The 19,197-nt window shown below is 47.1% G+C and overlaps 1 protein-coding gene across 1 annotated transcript in view; it reads left to right on the top strand.

Moving 5' to 3' along the window:
- LOC140719223 (complement factor B-like) overlaps positions 1–19,197 on the top strand; it is a 231,626-nt gene that overhangs the window by 20,728 nt on the left and 191,701 nt on the right. Inside the window, exons 4-6 of the mRNA XM_073033681.1 lie at positions 5,134–5,307; positions 11,211–11,312; positions 17,601–17,737. Of these exons, the coding sequence (XP_072889782.1) occupies positions 5,134–5,307; positions 11,211–11,312; positions 17,601–17,737 (413 nt within the window). The remainder of the gene's footprint in view (positions 1–5,133; positions 5,308–11,210; positions 11,313–17,600; positions 17,738–19,197) is intronic.

Below are 19,197 nucleotides of genomic sequence, written 5' to 3'. Positions count from 1 at the left end.
TGAGATGGATGCGTGTTGATCGGGCGGTGATATGTTGATGTGAAAACGAAGGGCTGTGTGGGAGGAAGGGGTTGAATTAATTTTGGAGTAGGTTTAAAAAGTTGGCACAGCATAGTGGGCCATATTGTGCTGTAATGCTCTATGTCTGTAAACAGAACTTTCCTTGTCAGAAACAATGCATGTCAGTGAGGGACCTTTAACACGGATTTCAATGGTTATGCATCAGCATGTCCCACATCCAAGCACATCAAAGGAGATGCTGGCAGAGGTGACAGCAGAGAAACAGTGGCTTGAGTTTCTGGGGAAAACGAGGAAGGTGCAGGATAGATGTATTCCAAAAACTATCATTCAAACCTTTTGAATGACAGAGTAGATATGGAAAGGATGCTTCTCATGGTGGGCCAGTCTCAGGGTAGAGGGGCTTTGATTTAAAACAGATGTGGAGAAATTTCTTTAGCCAGAGGGTGATGTATTTGTGGAATTTGTTACCACAGGCAGCTGTGGATGCCAGTTTGTTGGGTGTATTTAAGGCAGAGAATGATAGGTTCTTGATTGAACATGGCATCAAAGGTTCTGGAAAGGCCAGGGAGTGTGGCTGAGGGGAAAAAAGGATCAGCCACGATCGAATGGCAGAGCAGAATCGATGGGCCAAATGGCCTAATTCTGATCCCATGTCATAAGGTCTTGTGGTCTAACAAAGAAATACTCAAATGGCAAAATAGTACAACTGTGGCTGATAGGGAAGTCAAAGCAAAAGGGGGCATAAAATAAAGCAAAAGTTAGCGGAAGACAGAAAATTTGGAAGCTTTTAAAAACTTACAGAATGCAACTAATGTTTTGTAATGTCATGTTTTGTACTGTGTCATGTAACGCCATGGTCCTGAAAAACGTTGTCTCATTTTTACTATGCACTGTACCAGCAGTTATGGTCGAAATGACAATAAAAGTTGACTTGACTTGACTAAAATAATCATTACGAGGGAAAAGATGAAATATGGAAGCAAGCTAGCGAATACTATTAAGGTGGATAGAAAAATCTTTTTCATGTTTGTAAAGATTAAAAGAGAGATGTGAGTGGATACAGGACCACGAGCAAATGAGGCCAGAAAAATAAAAACTGGGGGACAAGGAGATGGCAGGTGAACCAATTTTGCATCAGTTGTTACTGTGGAAGACACTAACAGTGTGCGAGGTGTTGAAGTGTGTGAGGGAACAGAAGTGAGTGCAATCACTATTACAAGGGAGAAGGTGCTCAAAAAGCTGAAAGACCTAAGGGTGCATAAGTCACCCGGACCAGATGAACTGCACCCTGGGGTGCTGAAAGAGATAGCGTTAGAGATTGTGGCGGCATTATCAATGATCTTTCAAAAATAACTGGACTCTGGCATGGTGCCAGAGGACTGCAAAATTGCAAATGTCACTACACTCTTTAAGAAAGGAGGGAGGCAGCAGAAAGGAAATTATAGACCAGTTAGCCTGACCTCAGTGGTTGGGAAGATGTTGGAGTCAATTGTTAAGGATGAGGTGATGGAGTAGTTGGTGACACAGGACAAGATTGGATAAAGTCAGCATGGTTTCATTCAGAGAAAACCCTGCTGACAAACCTATTGAAGAGATTACAAGTAGGATAGATAAAGGGGATGTAGTGGATGTTATACGAGGGGTGATTGATAAGTTCATGGCCTGAGGTAGAAGGAGTCAATTTTAGAAAACCTAGCACTATTTTTCAACATAGTCCCCTCCTACATTTACACACTTAGCCCAGCGGTCGTGGAGCATACGGATCTTGGGCTTCCAGAATGTGTCCACAGCAGGGGTGATTGATAAGTTTGTGGCCTAAGGTAGAATGAGATGAGTTATACAGCTCTCGTTACATGCACATGCAATTCAACTCTTTGAGTGATTATGCAGAAAGTTTGAAGTTAATGATTTATCAGGGGTGATTGATAAGTTCATGGCTTAAGATAGAAGGAGATGAATTATTAACTTCAAACTTTCTACATAATCAAAGAGTTGAACTGCATGTGCATGTAACGAGAGCTGTATAACTCATCTCCTTCTACCTTAGGCCATGAACTTATCAATCACCCCTTGTATTATTTGGACTTTCAGAAGTCGTTTGATAAGGTGCTACACATGTGGCTGCTTACCAAGTTGAGAGGAAAGTTACTAACATGGCTAGAGCAATGGCTAATTGGAGGAGGCAGCAATTCTTTCTCCCGAGGCCTCCCGTCCCAAGATCCTTGCCCTTCTCCAGCTCTGTATCACTTTCGCCAATCACCTTTCCAGCTCTTAGCTTCATCCCACCCCCTCCGGTCTTCTCCTATCATTTCACATTTCCCCCTCCCCCCTCTACTTTCAAATCTCTTACTATCTTTCCTTTCGGTTAGTCCTGACGAAGGGTCTCGGCCCGAAACGTCGACATCGCTTCTCCCTATAGATGCTGCCTGGCCTGCTGTGTTCTACCAGCATTTTGTGTGTGTTGTTAATGGGAATAAAAGGATCCTTTTCTAGTTGGCTGCTAGAGACTAGTAGTGTTCCACTGGGGTCGGCGTTGGGACCACTTCTGTTTATGTTGTATGTCAATGATTTAGATGATGGAATCGATGGCTTTGTTGCCAAGTTTGCAGATAATATGAAGGTTGGTGGAGGGCCAGGTAGTGTTGAGGAAACAGGTAGGTTGCAGAAGGACTTAGACTGATTAGGAGAGTTGTCAAGAAAGTGGCAAATGAAATAAAATCTTGAAAAATTCATGGTAGTAGAGATTTTGGTAGTAAAAATAAATGTTCAGACTATTTTCAAAATGGGGAGAAAATCCAAAACTCTGAGATGCAAAGGGACTTGGGTGTCCTTGTGCAGGATACCCTAAAGATTAACTTGCAGGTAGAATTGGTGGTGAGGAAGGCAAATGCAATGTTAGCGTTCATTTCAAGAGGTCTAGAAGACAAGAGCAGGGCTGTGATGCTGAGGCTTTATAGGACACTGGTGAGGCATCACCAGTGAGTACAGTTTAACCTTCTGTAATCCGGCACCATTGGGACCTGAGGAGTGCTGGATTAGTGAAAATGCTGAATTACAGAAGGATCACATTAAGCAATAGCTAACCGCCTCATCATACCTTTAAAATATCATATAAATCAGTACGTTAGATAATAATGAAACAGAAATATTAAATGAGTAGCAAGTGAAATTTTAATAAAGTAATATACTGTACAGGCACAGATAAATAAAGGGTACAGGTAAATGTACAGGAATTAACTTATACAGAACAGTTGAGCACTTCTACTTCTAAAGTGAGACGTTTAATATGCCTTCAGGCAAAGTTACATGTCTACAAGTGTGGGGTTGTCAGGATCATCAACATCTTCATCCTGAAAAATGAGTGAAGCATCAGGAACTGGTGCTGAAACTGGCTCAACAGTTTCTCCAAAAACTGTTGATGTTGGTGGCAGCACATCTGGGTGAGCAGAAGCAGAAGTCGGAGAAAGAAGGTCTTCTATACGCCACATTTCACGCGTCCGCCAGGCGGTCGGGGATTCAGCGCTGGGCCCTTCCCTCTTCACTCGCAGTTACTGAGGGAATCCTCGTTATTTTCTTTTCCTCCGCTTAGTAATATGCTTAAATTTAGCGGGTCACCAGGCGTGCCAGCTCCCCCGCCGCTGGTGGGTGAGACGAGCGGGTGCCGGGTGGCCGTGCCTCACGCAAATGATATTAATAAATGCAGGAAAACAAGCAGGAATCGCCTGTCTGTGCTTACAAGAGCGCGCCAACATGTGAGCAGCCAAAACGATGCGCAGCAGATTGGTGCAGTGGCCCGGGAAATTGGAAATTACAGTTGCATGGAAAATTTGAAATTAGTGCTGGATTATCGAAGGAACCGATTACAGGTAGTCGGGTTAGTGAAGGCCGACTGTATTGTGAACAGATTTGGGCTCTTCATCAAAGTAAAGATGTGCCGACATTGGAGAGGGTCTAGAGGAGGTTCACGAGGATGACTCTGGGAATGAAAGGGTTATCATATGAAGAATGTTTGATGGCCCTGGGTTTATACGATGTAATTTAGAAGGACGGGGGGGGGGGGGGGGGGATCTCATTGAAATCCTTTGCATGTTGAAAGTCTTAGAGTAGATTCCCATGGTGGGGGTGTCTGGGATAAGAGGGCACAACCTCAGGATAGAGGAGTTGTCTGTTTGAAACACAGATGTGGAGAAGTTTCTTTAGCCAGCGGTTGGTGAATTTGTGGAATTTGTTACCACAGACAGCTGTAGAGGACAGGTCATTGGGTGTATTTAAGGCAGAGATTGATAGGTTCTTAATCAGACACGGCGTCAAATGTTATCGGGAGAAGGCCGAGGAGAGGAAGGACAGGTCAGCCATAATTGAAAGGCGGAGCAGACTAGATGGGCCAAATGGCCTAATTCTGCTCCTTTGTCTTATGATTGTCTGAGGCTGTGCCCTCTGATCTTAGACTCTCGAACGAAAGGAAACATCCTTTTCACATCGACTCAATGTCAGCCATTCGATATTTGATGAAGTTTCAGTGAGATTCTCCCCTCCCCTCATTCTTCTGAATTAGAGTACAGCCTCAGCCATCAAACGCTCCTCATACATTAACCCTTTCATTACCAGGATCAATGGATGATTGTTTAATATCATTTCCAGTGCATAGTGTAAAGGAGAATGTATTAATTGTCTCTGTATCCAATGTAGCACAAAAAATTGCAGTAAGATTAAGAACACCATAATTATAAATACATAAGTTAGGTTATGTACATAGATTGTATGTCTGTAAAATGGCATTAGGCATGGTTGTGTCTGTATGTAGGGTGACTCAGACAGCAAGTGATAAATTAAAGGTGGTTGGGGGTGTGGAGGGGTGGGTTAATGGGTGAAGCTGTTGGACAACTTTACCACTTGGGAAAAGTAACTGTTTTTGGGTCTGGTGGTCCTGGCATGGATGCTACGTGGATGCTCTCCCTGATGAGGGTGGGACAAACAGTCGATGAGCATGATGATGGACTGGCCCTTTACAATGATACTCGCCCTTTCCTGGCGTGTGTGGGCGTGTGTATGTACACTACTTACTGTGCACTTGTGCCCTTGCCTCTAATGCCTTATCCTGTACCTTTCAAGTGCAAGAATGCTCTCATCCGGGGATTCCGGCGGGCGGCAGGAAAGCTGGAACGAGATACAACATTGGAGACAAGGTCCAGTACTATTGCAATAGCGGTCTGGTGTTGGTGGGATCGACCATTAGGCAGTGCATGGAGCCGGGCGTCTGGAGTGGCATGGCGCCCATGTGTTTGTGTGAGTATCCACTCGGGCTTGGCGGCTTCCCTGGGGGCTGCGTGTGGTGGCCATCTGCCTGGTGAGTCTCCACCCGGGTCTGTCTGGTGAGTCTCCACCCGGGTCTGCCTGGTGAGTCTCCACCCGGGTCTGCCTGGTGAGTCTCCACCCGGGTCTGTCTGGTGAGTCTCCACCCGGGTCTGTCTGGTGAGTCTCCACCCGGGTCTGTCTGGTGAGTCTCCACCCGGGTCTGCCTGGTGAGTCTCCACCCGGGTCTGCCTGGTGAGTCTCCACCCGGGTCTGCCTGGTGAGTCTCCACCCGGGTCTGTCTGGTGAGTCTCCACCCGGGTCTGCCTGGTGAGTCTCCACCCGGGTCTGTCTGGTGAGTCTCCACCCGGGTCTGTCTGGTGAGTCTCCACCCGGGTCTGCCTGGTGAGTCTCCACCCGGGTCTGCCTGGTGAGTCTCCACCCGGGTCTGCCTGGTGAGTCTCCACCCGGGTCTGCCTGGTGAGTCTCCACCCGGGTCTGTCTGGTGAGTCTCCACCCGGGTCTGTCTGGTGAGTCTCCACCCGGGTCTGCCTGGTGAGTCTCCACCCGGGTCTGCCTGGTGAGTCTCCACCCGGGTCTGCCTGGTGAGTCTCCACCCGGGTCTGTCTGGTGAGTCTCCACCCGGGTCTGTCTGGTGAGTCTCCACCCGGGTCTGTCTGGTGAGTCTCCACCCGGGTCTGTCTGGTGAGTCTCCACCCGGGTCTGCCTGGTGAGTCTCCACCCGGGTCTGTCTGGTGAGTCTCCACCCGGGTCTGCCTGGTGAGTCTCCACCCGGGTCTGTCTGGTGAGTCTCCACCCGGGTCTGCCTGGTGAGTCTCCACCCGGGTCTGTCTGGTGAGTCTCCACCCGGGTCTGCCTGGTGAGTCTCCACCCGGGTCTGCCTGGTGAGTCTCCACCCGGGTCTGCCTGGTGAGTCTCCACCCGGGTCTGTCTGGTGAGTCTCCACCCGGGTCTGTCTGGTGAGTCTCCACCCGGGTCTGCCTGGTGAGTCTCCACCCGGGTCTGCCTGGTGAGTCTCCACCCGGGTCTGCCTGGTGAGTCTCCACCCGGGTCTGCCTGGTGAGTCTCCACCCGGGTCTGCCTGGTGAGTCTCCACCCGGGTCTGCCTGGTGAGTCTCCACCCGGGTCTGCCTGGTGAGTCTCCACCCGGGTCTGCCTGGTGAGTCTCCACCCGGGCGTCATAGGAAGTCATTCCTGCCTGTAGCCATCAAACTTTACAACTCCTCCCTCGGAGTGTCAGACACCCTGAGCCAATAGGCTGGTCCTGGACTCATTTCCACTTGGAATTATTTACTTATTATTATTTAATTATTTATGGTGTTATATTGCTATATTTCTACACTATTCTTGGTTGGTGTGACTAACGAAACCCAATTTCCCTCGGGATCAATAAAGTATGTCTGTCTGTCTGGATCTGGAGCCTGGCTATAAACCAAGAGTGACTGGAAGTGCTGAATTCAATACAGAGTCTGCAAGGCTCCAATGGGCCCTGACAGGAGATTGTCACTAACTGGTTAGAGTGTGAGTGAGAGTGGAATGGGAAGTTTAGAGCAATATTGCAGGCTATCGGGAGATTGATCACTAAGGAGCATGGCCTCGGGGAAAGGGGGTGGTGCCGAGGGAGCACCACGTGGCGGGAGGCTAGTGTCAAGAGAGTGCCAGTCGCAGGAGGGGCATCACTGATGGAGTGCCACACGGCAGGAGGGGCGATGCTAAGTGACTGCTGCATCATGGGAAGGCAGGCGACACACCATCAATGGTTAAATTCACACGCCTGCTCAGTTCCCAGAAGACACAGGAGAAAAATTAAGCCATTCAGTCCGATCCCACTCAACCCCACCACTTACCTTCTCACCATATCCTTTGATGCTCTGACCAAAACAGTCAAAGTCCGCTTTCAATATACCCACAGACTTGCCCTCCACCGCTGTCTGTGGTAGAGTATTCCATAGGTTCACTACTCTCTGGCTAAAAATTTCCTCCTTACCTCTGTTCTAAAAGGTCACCCCTCAGTTTTGAAGCTGTGCCCTCTAGTTCTGGATACCCCCACCAAAGGAAACATTCTCTCCACATCTACCCTATCTAGTCCTTTTAACATTCAGTAGGTTTCAATGAGATCCCCCTGCATTCGCGGTGCTGTTCCAATTTTGCTCACCAGACCTGGAATATCTAGCAGTAAAGTGCCGTTCTTTTTATCTACCATGGGAGTTCTCTGGGGTCATTTTGGTAGCAGTTACATTCCACCTCAGGCCAATGCCAAGCAGGCTTTAGATGATCTATGTCAAGTCAAACTTGAATTTCTGGAAAGTATTGGGACCTAGAGGCAAAAGAAAATAAAATTTTAAAGTCAGAGCAAGAATTCACTGATAGACTGGAGGGAACCTACTGCCTGAGTGCTAACACGAGGAAATCTGCAGATGCTGGAAATTTCAAAATGCTTCTCCCTATAGATGCTGCCTGGCCTGCTGTGTTCTACCAGCATTTTGTGTGTGTTGTTGCCTGAGTGCTGCTTCTTCCCGGAACATTTGGGCAGACCCCGCAGCGCCACAGCGGCTGTCCAGGAGCAGCGTTGGAATCGTGATAAGATGCCGAACTTTAAATAACTTGCGCTGTGTCACTGCATTGGGGTTAACTTCGCCACGGGAGCATCGTGCGCAGGCACTTCTCGGGCCTTAAGAAGAGCTCGTGAACCTTCGAGAGAGTTCGCCCACGGAGGCCATGACGGTCCATTAGAGAAACGGAGGTGCAGGTCCGAATTCGTCTACAAAGTCCGAGAGGCAGCCAGCTTTTTCACCTTCTTATGACTAGACTTAACCTAATGACTGACTTATGACGACTGACTAATAACTAACGGAACTGTAAAACTGCCGCACTAGCGAAAAATAAAAGGGGAGAAAAAAAGGAAAAGTTGTTTGGTCATAGATTGGAATCCGGTTAAAAAAAACTTTCGGGTAGGCGTATTCAATCTCTTTCAAGTGGGGAAGCTGCACATGTTCAAAGAACAAGAACTCAGACTTGACAATCTGAGCAATGGAATCAACATTCATGAAACAGGGCACCCTAACGCCTTCACCATCGCTTTGAGAGATTTTAACCAGGCCAGTCTGAAAAAAATCACTGAGCAACTACCATCAACAGATCACTTGCAAAACCAGAGGAAACAACAAACTGGACCACTGTTACACCATCATCAAGAATACCTACCGTGCTATTCCACGCCCTCTCTTCGGGAATACTGATCACCCGGCTGTACGTCTACTCCCTGAGTACAGGCAGAGACTGAAGACTGCAGCACCAGCAGTGAGGACCAAGAGGGTATGGACAAGGGAAGCACAGGAACGCCTACAGGACTGGACTGTATTCAGGAATTCATCTTCGAACCTGGATGAGAATGCTGCAGTTGTTATCGACTTCATTAAAGCCTGGGTGGATGAGTGTGTGCCCACAAAGACTTACTGTACATTCCCAAACCAAGAGCCATGGATGAACCACGAGGTACGTCATCTGCTGAAGGCAGGATCTGTGGCATTCAAGTCTGGCGACCCAGGCCTGTAGCAAAAAACCAGGTATGATTTATGGAGGGCTATTTTAAGGGCAAAGAGACAATTTCGAATGAGTTTGGAGGTGACATTGGATGCACAGCAACTCTGGCAGAGTCTGCAAGATCCCTGCTGCACCTGATGACCCTGTGATCTCTGTCTCAGGGGCCGATGTTAGGCTGTCTTTAAAAAGGGTGAACCCTCATAAGGTGGAAGGTCCCGATGGAGTACCTGGTAAGGCTCTGAAAACCTGTGCCAACCAACTAGCGGGAGTATTCAAGGACATTTTCAACCTCTCGCTGCCATGGACAGAAGTTCCCACTTGCTTCAAAAAGGCAACAATTATACGAGTGTCTAAGAAGGATAATGTGGGCTGCCTTAATGACTATCGCCTGGTAGCACTCACATTGACAGTGATGCAATGCTTTGAGAGGTTGGTCATGACTAGACTGAGCAAGGGCCTCAGCAAGGACCTGGACCCATTGCAGTTTGGCTAATGCCACAATAGGTCAACGGCAGATGCAATTTCAATGGCTCTCCACACGGTTTTAAACCACCTGGACAACACAAACACCTACGTCAGGATGCTGTTAAATCAACTATAGCTCAGCATTTAATACCATCATTCCCATAATCCTGATTGAAAAGTTGTAGAACCTGGGCCTCTGTACCTCCCTCTGCAATTGGATCCTTGACTTCCTAACTGGAAGACCACAATCTTGCCGGATTGATGATAACATATCCTCCTTGCTGATGATCAACACTGGTGCACCTCAGGGGTGTGTGCTTAGCCCACTGCTCTACCCTCTCTATACCCATGACTGCGTGGCTAGGCATAGATCAAATACCATCTACAAATTTGCTGGTGATACAACCATTGTTGGTAGAATCTCAGGTGGTGACAAGAGGGCATACAGGAGTGAGATATGCCAACTAGTGGAGTGGTTTGCAGCAACAACCTGGCACTCAACATCAGTAAGACAGAAGAGCTGATTGTGGACTTCAGGAAGGGTAAGATGAAGGAACATATTCCAATCCTCATAGAGGGATCAGAAGTGGAGAGAGTGAGCAGTTTCAAGTTCCTGGGCGTCAAGATCTCTGAGGATCTAACCTGGTCCCAACATATTGATGTAGTCATAAAGAAGGCAAGACGGTGGCTATAATTTATTAGGAGTTTGAACAGATTTGGTATGTCAACAAATACACTCAAAGACTTCTATAGTTGTACAGTGGAGAGCATTCTGACAGGCTGCAGCACTGTCCATTATGGGGGGGGGGGGGCGCTACTGCACAGGACTGAAAGAAGCTTCAGAAGGTTATAAATCTAGTCAGCTCCATCCTGTGTACTAGCCTACAAAGTACCCAGGACATCTTTAGGGAGCAGTGTCTCAAAAATGCAGTGTCCATTATTAAGGACCTCCAGCACCCAGGGCATGTCCTTTTCTCACTGTTACCATCAGGGAGGGATCAGGTATATTTTTACCCTTGCAGTTTCTTAACGGCATCCACATAGATTCAACATTTTCTGACCCTATGACATCCACATAGATTCAACATTTTCTGACCCTATGACATCCACATAGATTCAACATTTTCTGACTCTATGACACCTCTTTCTAAAGATGTAATTCCATCTCTTATCAACACAGCCACACCACCGCCTATGCCTTCCTGCCTGTCCTTTCAATACAAAGTATATCCTTTGATGTTAGACTCCCAACTGTTACCTCCTTTCACCACGACGCTTCGATGCCCACATCATATGACCAATGTCTAATTGCACTGCAAGTTTGTCCACCTTATTCTGAATGCTACGCACATTTAAATACAGCACTTTCAGTCCTGCATTCTTCGACTTTTTGAACTTTGCTGCTGTGGTACAATTTAATGCTTTACATCCATCATCTACTCGTAAACCCACTGGCTCATCCTCAGCTCTATCATCCTGATTCCCATCTCCCTGCCATACCACTCCCAACCACTCTAATTACGTTATAGTTTAGACCTCGCAACAGCCGCCACTGAGGGACCACTCCAAAAGTTTGAATCCCACCGCCAGAATTCCAACTTCTGACATTCAATAAATCAGAAATTAATCTGTCTACTTAATCACCGAGCGCAGAGTCCAGACTGTGATTTACGGTTGCTTGTCCTGGAATCAAATCCTGTCCTTTCCACCATCTCTGTTTCTGACTACTTCTCAGCCGACTCTGTGTGTGGGCAGTTTTGGACGGTCAATAATGGGAAAATCTAGGTGAAAATGAGAGCATTGCTTATAAACCCGGAGGAGAGCGGATATATTTCCCATTCTGAACAAGATGTCACTTTGCTCCACAGACCCGAACTCATTCGACATGCCTGAAGAAGTAGCAGAATCTTTCTCAGCCTCACTGACCAGCACCCTGGGCATAAGCCGCAGTGACCCCTCGAAGACTTCAGGTGGTAATAATTATTATTTCTCTATCATATTGTTTCTATGAAATAAGTTGTTCTTGCTTGTTTATTTAATAATACAGGACAAACAAGCAGGAACAACTTATTTACTAGATAGAGCCATTGCAAATACATATAAGATGCAGAAATCAGTCAGTGGAGAACACCAGAAATATGCTGAATTATGAGGATATTGAAAGACTTTGGAACAAGAACAGAGTTTTGTCCCAATAGAAATATTTATAACTGGTATCATCCCAAAGGTACTACACAACAGCATTAAAGAATTAGGGCATCACAGCATCACCTGTGTAAATCTTCAGACAGCCACAATACTAAACAGTACAAAAATTCCTAATAATTGAGAAATTGCTTTTACTTTGGCTCTGACTTCACTTGTCAGCCATGGTACTGTCTTTCTTCCATTCAAAAATTTCTTCTTCTTGGGAATATATCTGTCTTGCACTTCCCTCATTTTTTGCAGAAACTCCACCCATTGCTGCTCTGCTCTCCTTCCTGCTAGTGTCCCTCTCCAGTCAAATTTGGCCAGTTCCCCTCTCATTGTTTTTTTATTAAGTGCAATTGTGAACAGCAGCCAGATCAGAAATGCTGATCGTCAACTAGTTCCCAAAGAGAACTCTGATAGACCAATCAGATGGTTCACTGCTGCTCAGTGATAGAACACAAAAAAATCATATGTACAATTAAGAAACATTAAAAAATAGTAGAAATACAGGAGTCATGATGAAGCCTGCTGGAGAGACATTTATACACATGCTGTCCTCCATAGTTCAGAGAGATTGAAGGATAAGGTTGCAGGGTGATAAAACGTGACAGGAGCACTTGGAACTAAAAACTAATCCCTACTGGGAGAAAACAGCACCTGTTCTTTCCGCACTGTTCTCCAGCAGTTTAAGTCCAGCCAGAACATAACTCACAAGTGCTCTTGAGAGTCAGGTATTAACCCTTCCTACCAACAACCAAGCATTGCCATCCTGGTCCCCTTCATGATAGCTTCTGAAGAAGCATGTGACTTCCCTCCCAGAGATGATAGGTGTTTGTGTACTGGACTCTTGAAGGCTTAGACCCCATCATCGCAGATGTTTCCAACCACAGCATCTGGAAGGCTGTTCCAAATTCTGATAGCACAGTGAAGGAAGCTTCTATCCAGTGTGTAGGTTCTCACATCAGGCATAGAAACAGCATGAGCAGGCATAGATAAACTTGGTCATGTGGTGCGCCGTCTCTCATAAGATGAAGGCAGCATGGCGTGAAGGTCTGTAAGGCTGTGGCTGGTGTGCATTTTGTGTAGCACAGTAGGTGCAGCAACCTGTCGTCTGTGATGTAAGCTACTGATGGCTAGCTTCTCACGAGCTGTGGCTTCATCTACACCTGTAATCCTGAGAGCCTTTCTTTGAATGGAATCAAGCTGGCTGAGGACACTCTGTGAGGCATTCATCTATGAAAAGCAGTCTCAAATTTCAAAATGAACTCGATCATATTGTGATCACTGTTCCGTAAGGGTTCCTTAACCTTAAGCTCTCTTATCATCTCTAGACCATTTGCACAACACCCAACCCAGCACAGCTGATCCCCAAGTGGGCTCAACAACAAGCTGTTCTAAAAAGCCATCCCTTAGACATTCTACAAATTCTCTCTCTTTCTTGAGGTCCAGTACTGACCTGGTTTTCCCAATTCAATTTCGTATTAAAATCCCCAACGATTATCATGACATTGCCCTTCTGACACACCTTTTCTATCTCCTGCTGCAATTTGTAATCCACATCCCGGCTGCTGTTTGGAGGCCTGTCTACAACTGCCATTAGGGTCCTTTTACCCTTGCCATTTCTTAACTCAACGCATAGAGACTCTAATCCTATGTCATATCTTTCTAATGATTTAATATTATTTCTTATACACAGAGCCACACCACCTCCTATGCCTATATCTTTCTGATACACCGTATGTCCTTGGACGTTCAGCTCCCAACAGCAGCTGTCCTTTGGCTAAGTTTCAGAGATGCCCACGACATCATATTTGTCAATCTGTAGCTGAATTTCCAGATTGTCCATTTTATTTCTTATGCTGTGTGCATTCAAATCTAACACTTTCAGTTCAGTATTTGTAGCTTTCTGTTTTAACTGCACCATGCCTTTTTTGCCCTGTAACTCATCCCACTGGCTTGATTAAGCCTCATCTCCTGCCTGTCCTTTCTATCATCTCTGTTGCACACTATCTTTGATTTATTTCTGTGTTCCCCTCCCTCAGCCTCATCACTCTGGTTCCCACCCCCCTGCCAAATTAGTTTAAACTCTCCTTAACAGCTCTATTAAACCTGCCTGTTAGGATATTGAACCCCTCTGGGTTCAGGTGTAACCCTTCCTTTTTGTACAGGTCCCCAGAAGAGGCCCCAATGATTCAGGAACCTGAAGCCCTGCCCCCTGCACCAGTCTCTCAGCCATGCATTAACATGCCTGATCATACTATTCTTGCGCTTGTTAGCACTTGGCAGTCAGCAATCCTGATTACTACCCTGGAGGTCCTGCTTTACAGTTCCTGCCCAACTCTCTGAATTCTCTTTTCAGGACCTCCTCCCTTTTTCTACCTATGTCATTGGTACCAACGTGTACCAAGACTTTTGGCTGTTCACCTTCTCCCTTCAGATCACACCTGATCCGAGACATCCTGTACCCTGGCACCTGGGAGGTAACACACAATGTGGGTATCTCTATCAGGCTGACAGAATCTCCTGTTTGTTCCCCTCACTGTGGAATCCCTCATGACTACCACATTCCTCATCTTCCTCTTTCCCTTCTACACCGCAGAACCAGGCTCAGTTCCAGAGACCCGATCGCCGTGGTCAACCCCCTCAACATCATCCAAAACGAGATAACGATTACTGAGGGGGACGGCCACAGGGCTGCTCTCTACCATCTGAGCTCTTCCCATCCCTTACCTTCCCTAACCGTCACCCACTTCTGCATCCTCGGGATGACTAACTCCCTGTAGCTCCTATCTATCTCCTGCTCACTTTCCCTAATAAGCTGACATCCCATGAGAAAGAGCACCTTTAATGTTGGGCACCTGTGGTCTCACTTTAATCCCCCCAGACCTACACCACATCCATCTCTGTAAAACCCTCCAGTTCCTACACCCCTCCTCGTCTCTGTAAACCCCTCCAGTTCCTACACCCCTCCTCATCTCTGTAAACCCCCCCAGTTCCTACACCCCTCCTCATCTCTGTAAACCCCTCCAGTTCCTACACCCCTTCCATCTCTGTAAACCCCTCCAGTTCCTACACCCCTTCCATATATGTAAACCCATCCAGTTCCTACACCCCTCCTCATCTCTGTAAACCCCTCCAGCCCCTACACCCCTCCTCATCTCTGTAAACCCCTCCAGTTCCTACACCCCTTCCATCTCTGTAAACCCCTCCAGTCCCTACACCCCTTCCATATCTGTAAACCCCTCCAGCCCCTACACCCCTCCTCATCTCTGTAAACCCCTCCAGCCCCTACACCCCTCCTCATCTCTGTAAACCCCTCCAGTTCCTACACCCCTTCCATCTCTGTAAACCCCTCCAGTTCCTACACCCCTCCTCACTGAACCCCTCCAGTTCCTACACCCCTCCTCATCTCTGTAAACCACTCCAGTTCCTACACCCCTCCTCATCTCTGTAAACCACTCCAGTTCCTACACCCCTTCTCATCTCTGTAAACTCATCCAGTTCCTACACCCCTCCTCATCTCTGTAAACCCCTCCAGTTCCTACACCCCTCCTCATCTCTGTAAACTCATCCAGCCCCTACACCCCTTCTCATCTCTGTAAACTCATCCAGTTCCTACACTCCTCCTCATCTCTGTAAACCCCTCCAGTTCCTACACCCCTCCTCATCTCTGTAAACTCATCCAGCCCCTACACCCCTCCTCATCTCTGTAAACCCCTCCAGTTCCTACACCCCTCCTCATCTCTGTAAACCCCTCCAGTTCCTACACCCCTCCTCATCTCTGTAAACCCCTCCAGTTCCTACACCCCTCCTCATCTCTGTAAACCCCTCCAGTTCCTACACCCCTCCTCATCTCTGTCCATCAGAACGACCCTATTATTATTGCACCCTTCCAAAATCTTCCTCCCTATCTGCTCCTCGATGTTCATGTTACTATTGGGGGTTCTATAAAAACACCCAGTAGAGTTATTGCCCCTTTCTGTTTCTGACTTCCACCCACACTGACTCAGTAGACCACTCCTCCTTTTCTGCAGCCGTGACACTATCTCTCATCAGCAACGCCGCACCCTGACCTCTTTTGCCTCCCTCTCTGTCCTTTTTGAAACATCTGAAGCCTGGCACACACCGCAGCCATTCCTGCTCCTGAGACATCCAAGTCTCTGTAATGGCCACAACGTCACACTTCCTCATATTGATCCATGCTGTACATTCGTCCTCCTTGTTTATAATACTCCTTGCATTAAAATAGACACATCTCAAGCCATCAGGCTGACTGCATCTTTGCTCTAACTTGCTCTAATTCTTTGTCATAAAGTACTAATCAACCAAGTAGAATAATTTCCGACAACACACGCAAAATGCTGGTGGAACACAGCAGGCCAGGCAGCATCTATAAGGGGAAGCACTGGTGAAGAGGTTCTCCTGTTCAGACCAAACATGAGAATGGGGAAAGAAATGTGATCTAAATACCTTTGACCGTGGAATGATTGCTGGTGCCAGCCAGAGTGTTTTCAGAGTGGAAACTGCTGATCGATCAGGGTTATGGGCTGAGTGCGGGTCGGTGGGACTAGGTGAGAGTAAGCGTTCGGCATGGACTAGAAGGGCCTGTTTCCGTGCTGTAATTGTTATATGGTTATATGATCTGCTGGCATTCTCAGTACAGTCTCTACAGTTTACAAAGATTCATATAAGATCACAGAACAAGACATCAGTGAGTGGCAGCTCTGTGGGTGAAAACACCCTGTTAATGAGAGAGGTCGGAGGAGAATGGCCAGACTGGTTCAAGCTGACAGGAAGGTGACAGTAACTCAGTAACCACACCTTACAACAGTGGCATACAGAAAATGCTGGAGGAATTTTGGACCCTTCCATATTTGCCTTTTCAGCTCCCCCCCCGCTCCTAACTCACTGCAGCCTGAACACTCTCCTAGTGTCCCCACGACTCAGGCTGTCTGGTCTCCTCTGTGGGGTTTTGCGCACTTGGGCAGTCTGTGGCCAGAGCTGAGGGTCCCAGTGGCTGAGGAACAATTGCACTGACATTATGGGCAGGGGAGGTCCATGGCTGTCTACACATTACCAGATGTTAGTTTAATCTCACTTGCTCTCGGACTATGCCCCAGTGGATGACCACGGCCGGTCAGTGCTGCTCTTGGTGTGTTCAAAGTTCAGAGTAAATTCAGTCAATGTCACCATATACTACATTGAGACTGATCTTCCTGCTGTTGTTCACAGGAAGAATAAAAAACTACAATATAATTTATGAAAACTTACACACAGAAATGAGTGATGCACCATCTGCAAAAGAACACACACAAAATGCTGGAGGAACTCAGCAGGTCAGGTAGCATCGATGGAAATGAATAAACAGTTGATGTTTCAGGCTGAGACCCTTCTTCAGGACTGAAAAGAAAGGGGGAGGATGCTGGAATAAAAAGTTGGGGGGAGGGAAAGGAGGACCAGGCAGTACGTGATGTCAAGCCAGGTGGGTGGGAAAGGTAAAGGGCTGGAGAAGAGGGACTCTGATAGGAGAGGAGAGTGGACCATTGGAGAAAGGGGAAAGAGGGGTACCAGGAGGAGGTGGTAGGCTGGTGAGGAGAAGAGGTAAGAGGCCTCTTCAACTGCAAATAAATACAAACTGCATAAAAATATATAGTACTGAGAACATGAGATGTAGAGTCCTTGTACAGATTCTACAGAAGTGGATCTGTAGATTGTGGAGTCAGGTTGGAGTTGTGGTGAGTGAAGTTATCCATGCCAGTTCAGGAGCCTGATGGTTGTAGGGTGATAATGGTTCCTGAACCTGGGCTCCTGTATCTCCTGCCTGACGGCAGCAGCAAGACGAGAACACGGCCTTGGTGGAGAGGGTCCTCGATGATGGACGCTGCTTTCTTGTGGCAGTTCTCCTTGTAAATGTACTCAATGGAGGGGAGGTCTTTACTTGTGATGGACTGGGCTGTATCCACTACTTTCTGTAGGCCTTGTTTCTGGGTGGCTAGGACTTCTGGGGGCCAGTGGGTGACACGGTGGTCTGGGCATCGCTAACGGCTACAAACCTTCCTCTCCTTCAGACCGCTCCACAGCCCGCAAACTGACTATCGGCAAAGACGCACACCTCCATGTCTACTTCATGATCGATGCGTCACGGAGCGTGGAGGAAGCAAACTTCAATTTGGCCATGGACATGGTGAAGAACCTTATCGACAAGGTGAGAGGCAGCACAGTGCTGGAGTTACAGCTAAATCCAGATTCAGATTTAGTTATCGCACACACATGTAAACCCTACAGTGAAATGCTTCATTTGTCTTAACTAAGGGTGTGCTGGGGGCAGCCCGCAAGTGTCTCGACACATTCTGGTGCAAACGTAACATTCCACAAACGATGCACACACACAGTGAGACGGGTAATTTCAAAGGAGCTCTGAGCTCGAGTAAAGGGTTCGGCACAACATGGAGGGCTGCTTCTGTTGTGTACAGTATAACGTTCTTTGCCCCAGGGTTGAAATGTCTAGTACTAGGCGGCATGCATTTAAGCTGAGAGGGGGTAATTTCAGAGGCAATGTGTTTTCTTTACTCCGACAGTGGTGGGTACCTGAAACACGCTGCCTGGGGTGGAGGGAGAGGCAGATTCATTAGGGACTTTTACGAGACATTTAGATGAGCACATGGATGTGAGGAAAGTGGAAGGAGATGGACATTGTTGTGGCTGAAAGAAGGCCGTGGTTGGGAGCTTAATATCAAACTTTGTATCGAAAGGACTGGCAGGAAGGCGTAGGCCGTGGCATGGATCTGTTGGTGAGAGATGGAATTACATGCTTAGAAAGAGGTGACATAGGGTGAATCTTTCTGGGTGGAGTTAAGAAGCTGCAAGGGTTAAATAAAAAACTATTCTGGGGATCATATACAGGCCAACAAATAGAGGCCAAGATGTGGGGTTGAGGTTGCAAAGGGAGCTGGAAAAGGCTTGTGATGATCCAATTGTAATGGGGGACTTCAATATGCAAGGGGATTGGGAAAATAAGGTTGGTGTCAGATTGCAAGAGGGAATTTGTTGAATACCTATGAGATGAGTTTTTAGAGCAGCTTGTGCTTGAGCCTACTCGGGGAAAGGTTATCTTACTTTGGGTGTTGTGTAATAACCCAGATCTTGTTAGGGAGCTTAATGTAAAGAAACCATTAGGAGACAGTGATCATAACGTAATTGAATTAATACTACAGTTTGAGAGGAAGGAGCATAAATCACATCTATCAGTATTGCAAAGGAATAAAGGGAATTACAGAGGCATGAGAGAGGAGCTTGCCCTGGTGGATTGGAGGAGGATACTGGCAGGGATGACGGCAGAGCAGAGATGAGCTGAAGCTTTTGGGAATAGTTCACAAGGCACAGGATAGATGTGTCTCACAGAAGAAGTTGTTCTGAAATGGCAGAGGTAGGCAACTATGGCTGACAAGGGAAGTTAAGGACTGCATAAAAGCCAAGCAAAGGACACACAAGGTAGCAAAAGTGAGTGGGAAGTTGGATGATTGGGAAGCTTTTAAAATCCAACCAAAGGCAACTAAAAAAGCTACAAGAAGGGAAAAGATGAATATGAGGGCAGACCAGCCAATAATACCTAAAGTTTTTTCAGCTATACAAAGAGTAAAAGGGAGGTGAGAATTGAACCACTGG

Source organism: Hemitrygon akajei, chromosome 2, assembly GCF_048418815.1.
Source record: "Hemitrygon akajei chromosome 2, sHemAka1.3, whole genome shotgun sequence".
In the NCBI taxonomy this organism is placed as follows: domain Eukaryota; kingdom Metazoa; phylum Chordata; class Chondrichthyes; order Myliobatiformes; family Dasyatidae; genus Hemitrygon; species Hemitrygon akajei.
This window is presented reverse-complemented; position numbering and strand designations above follow the sequence as displayed.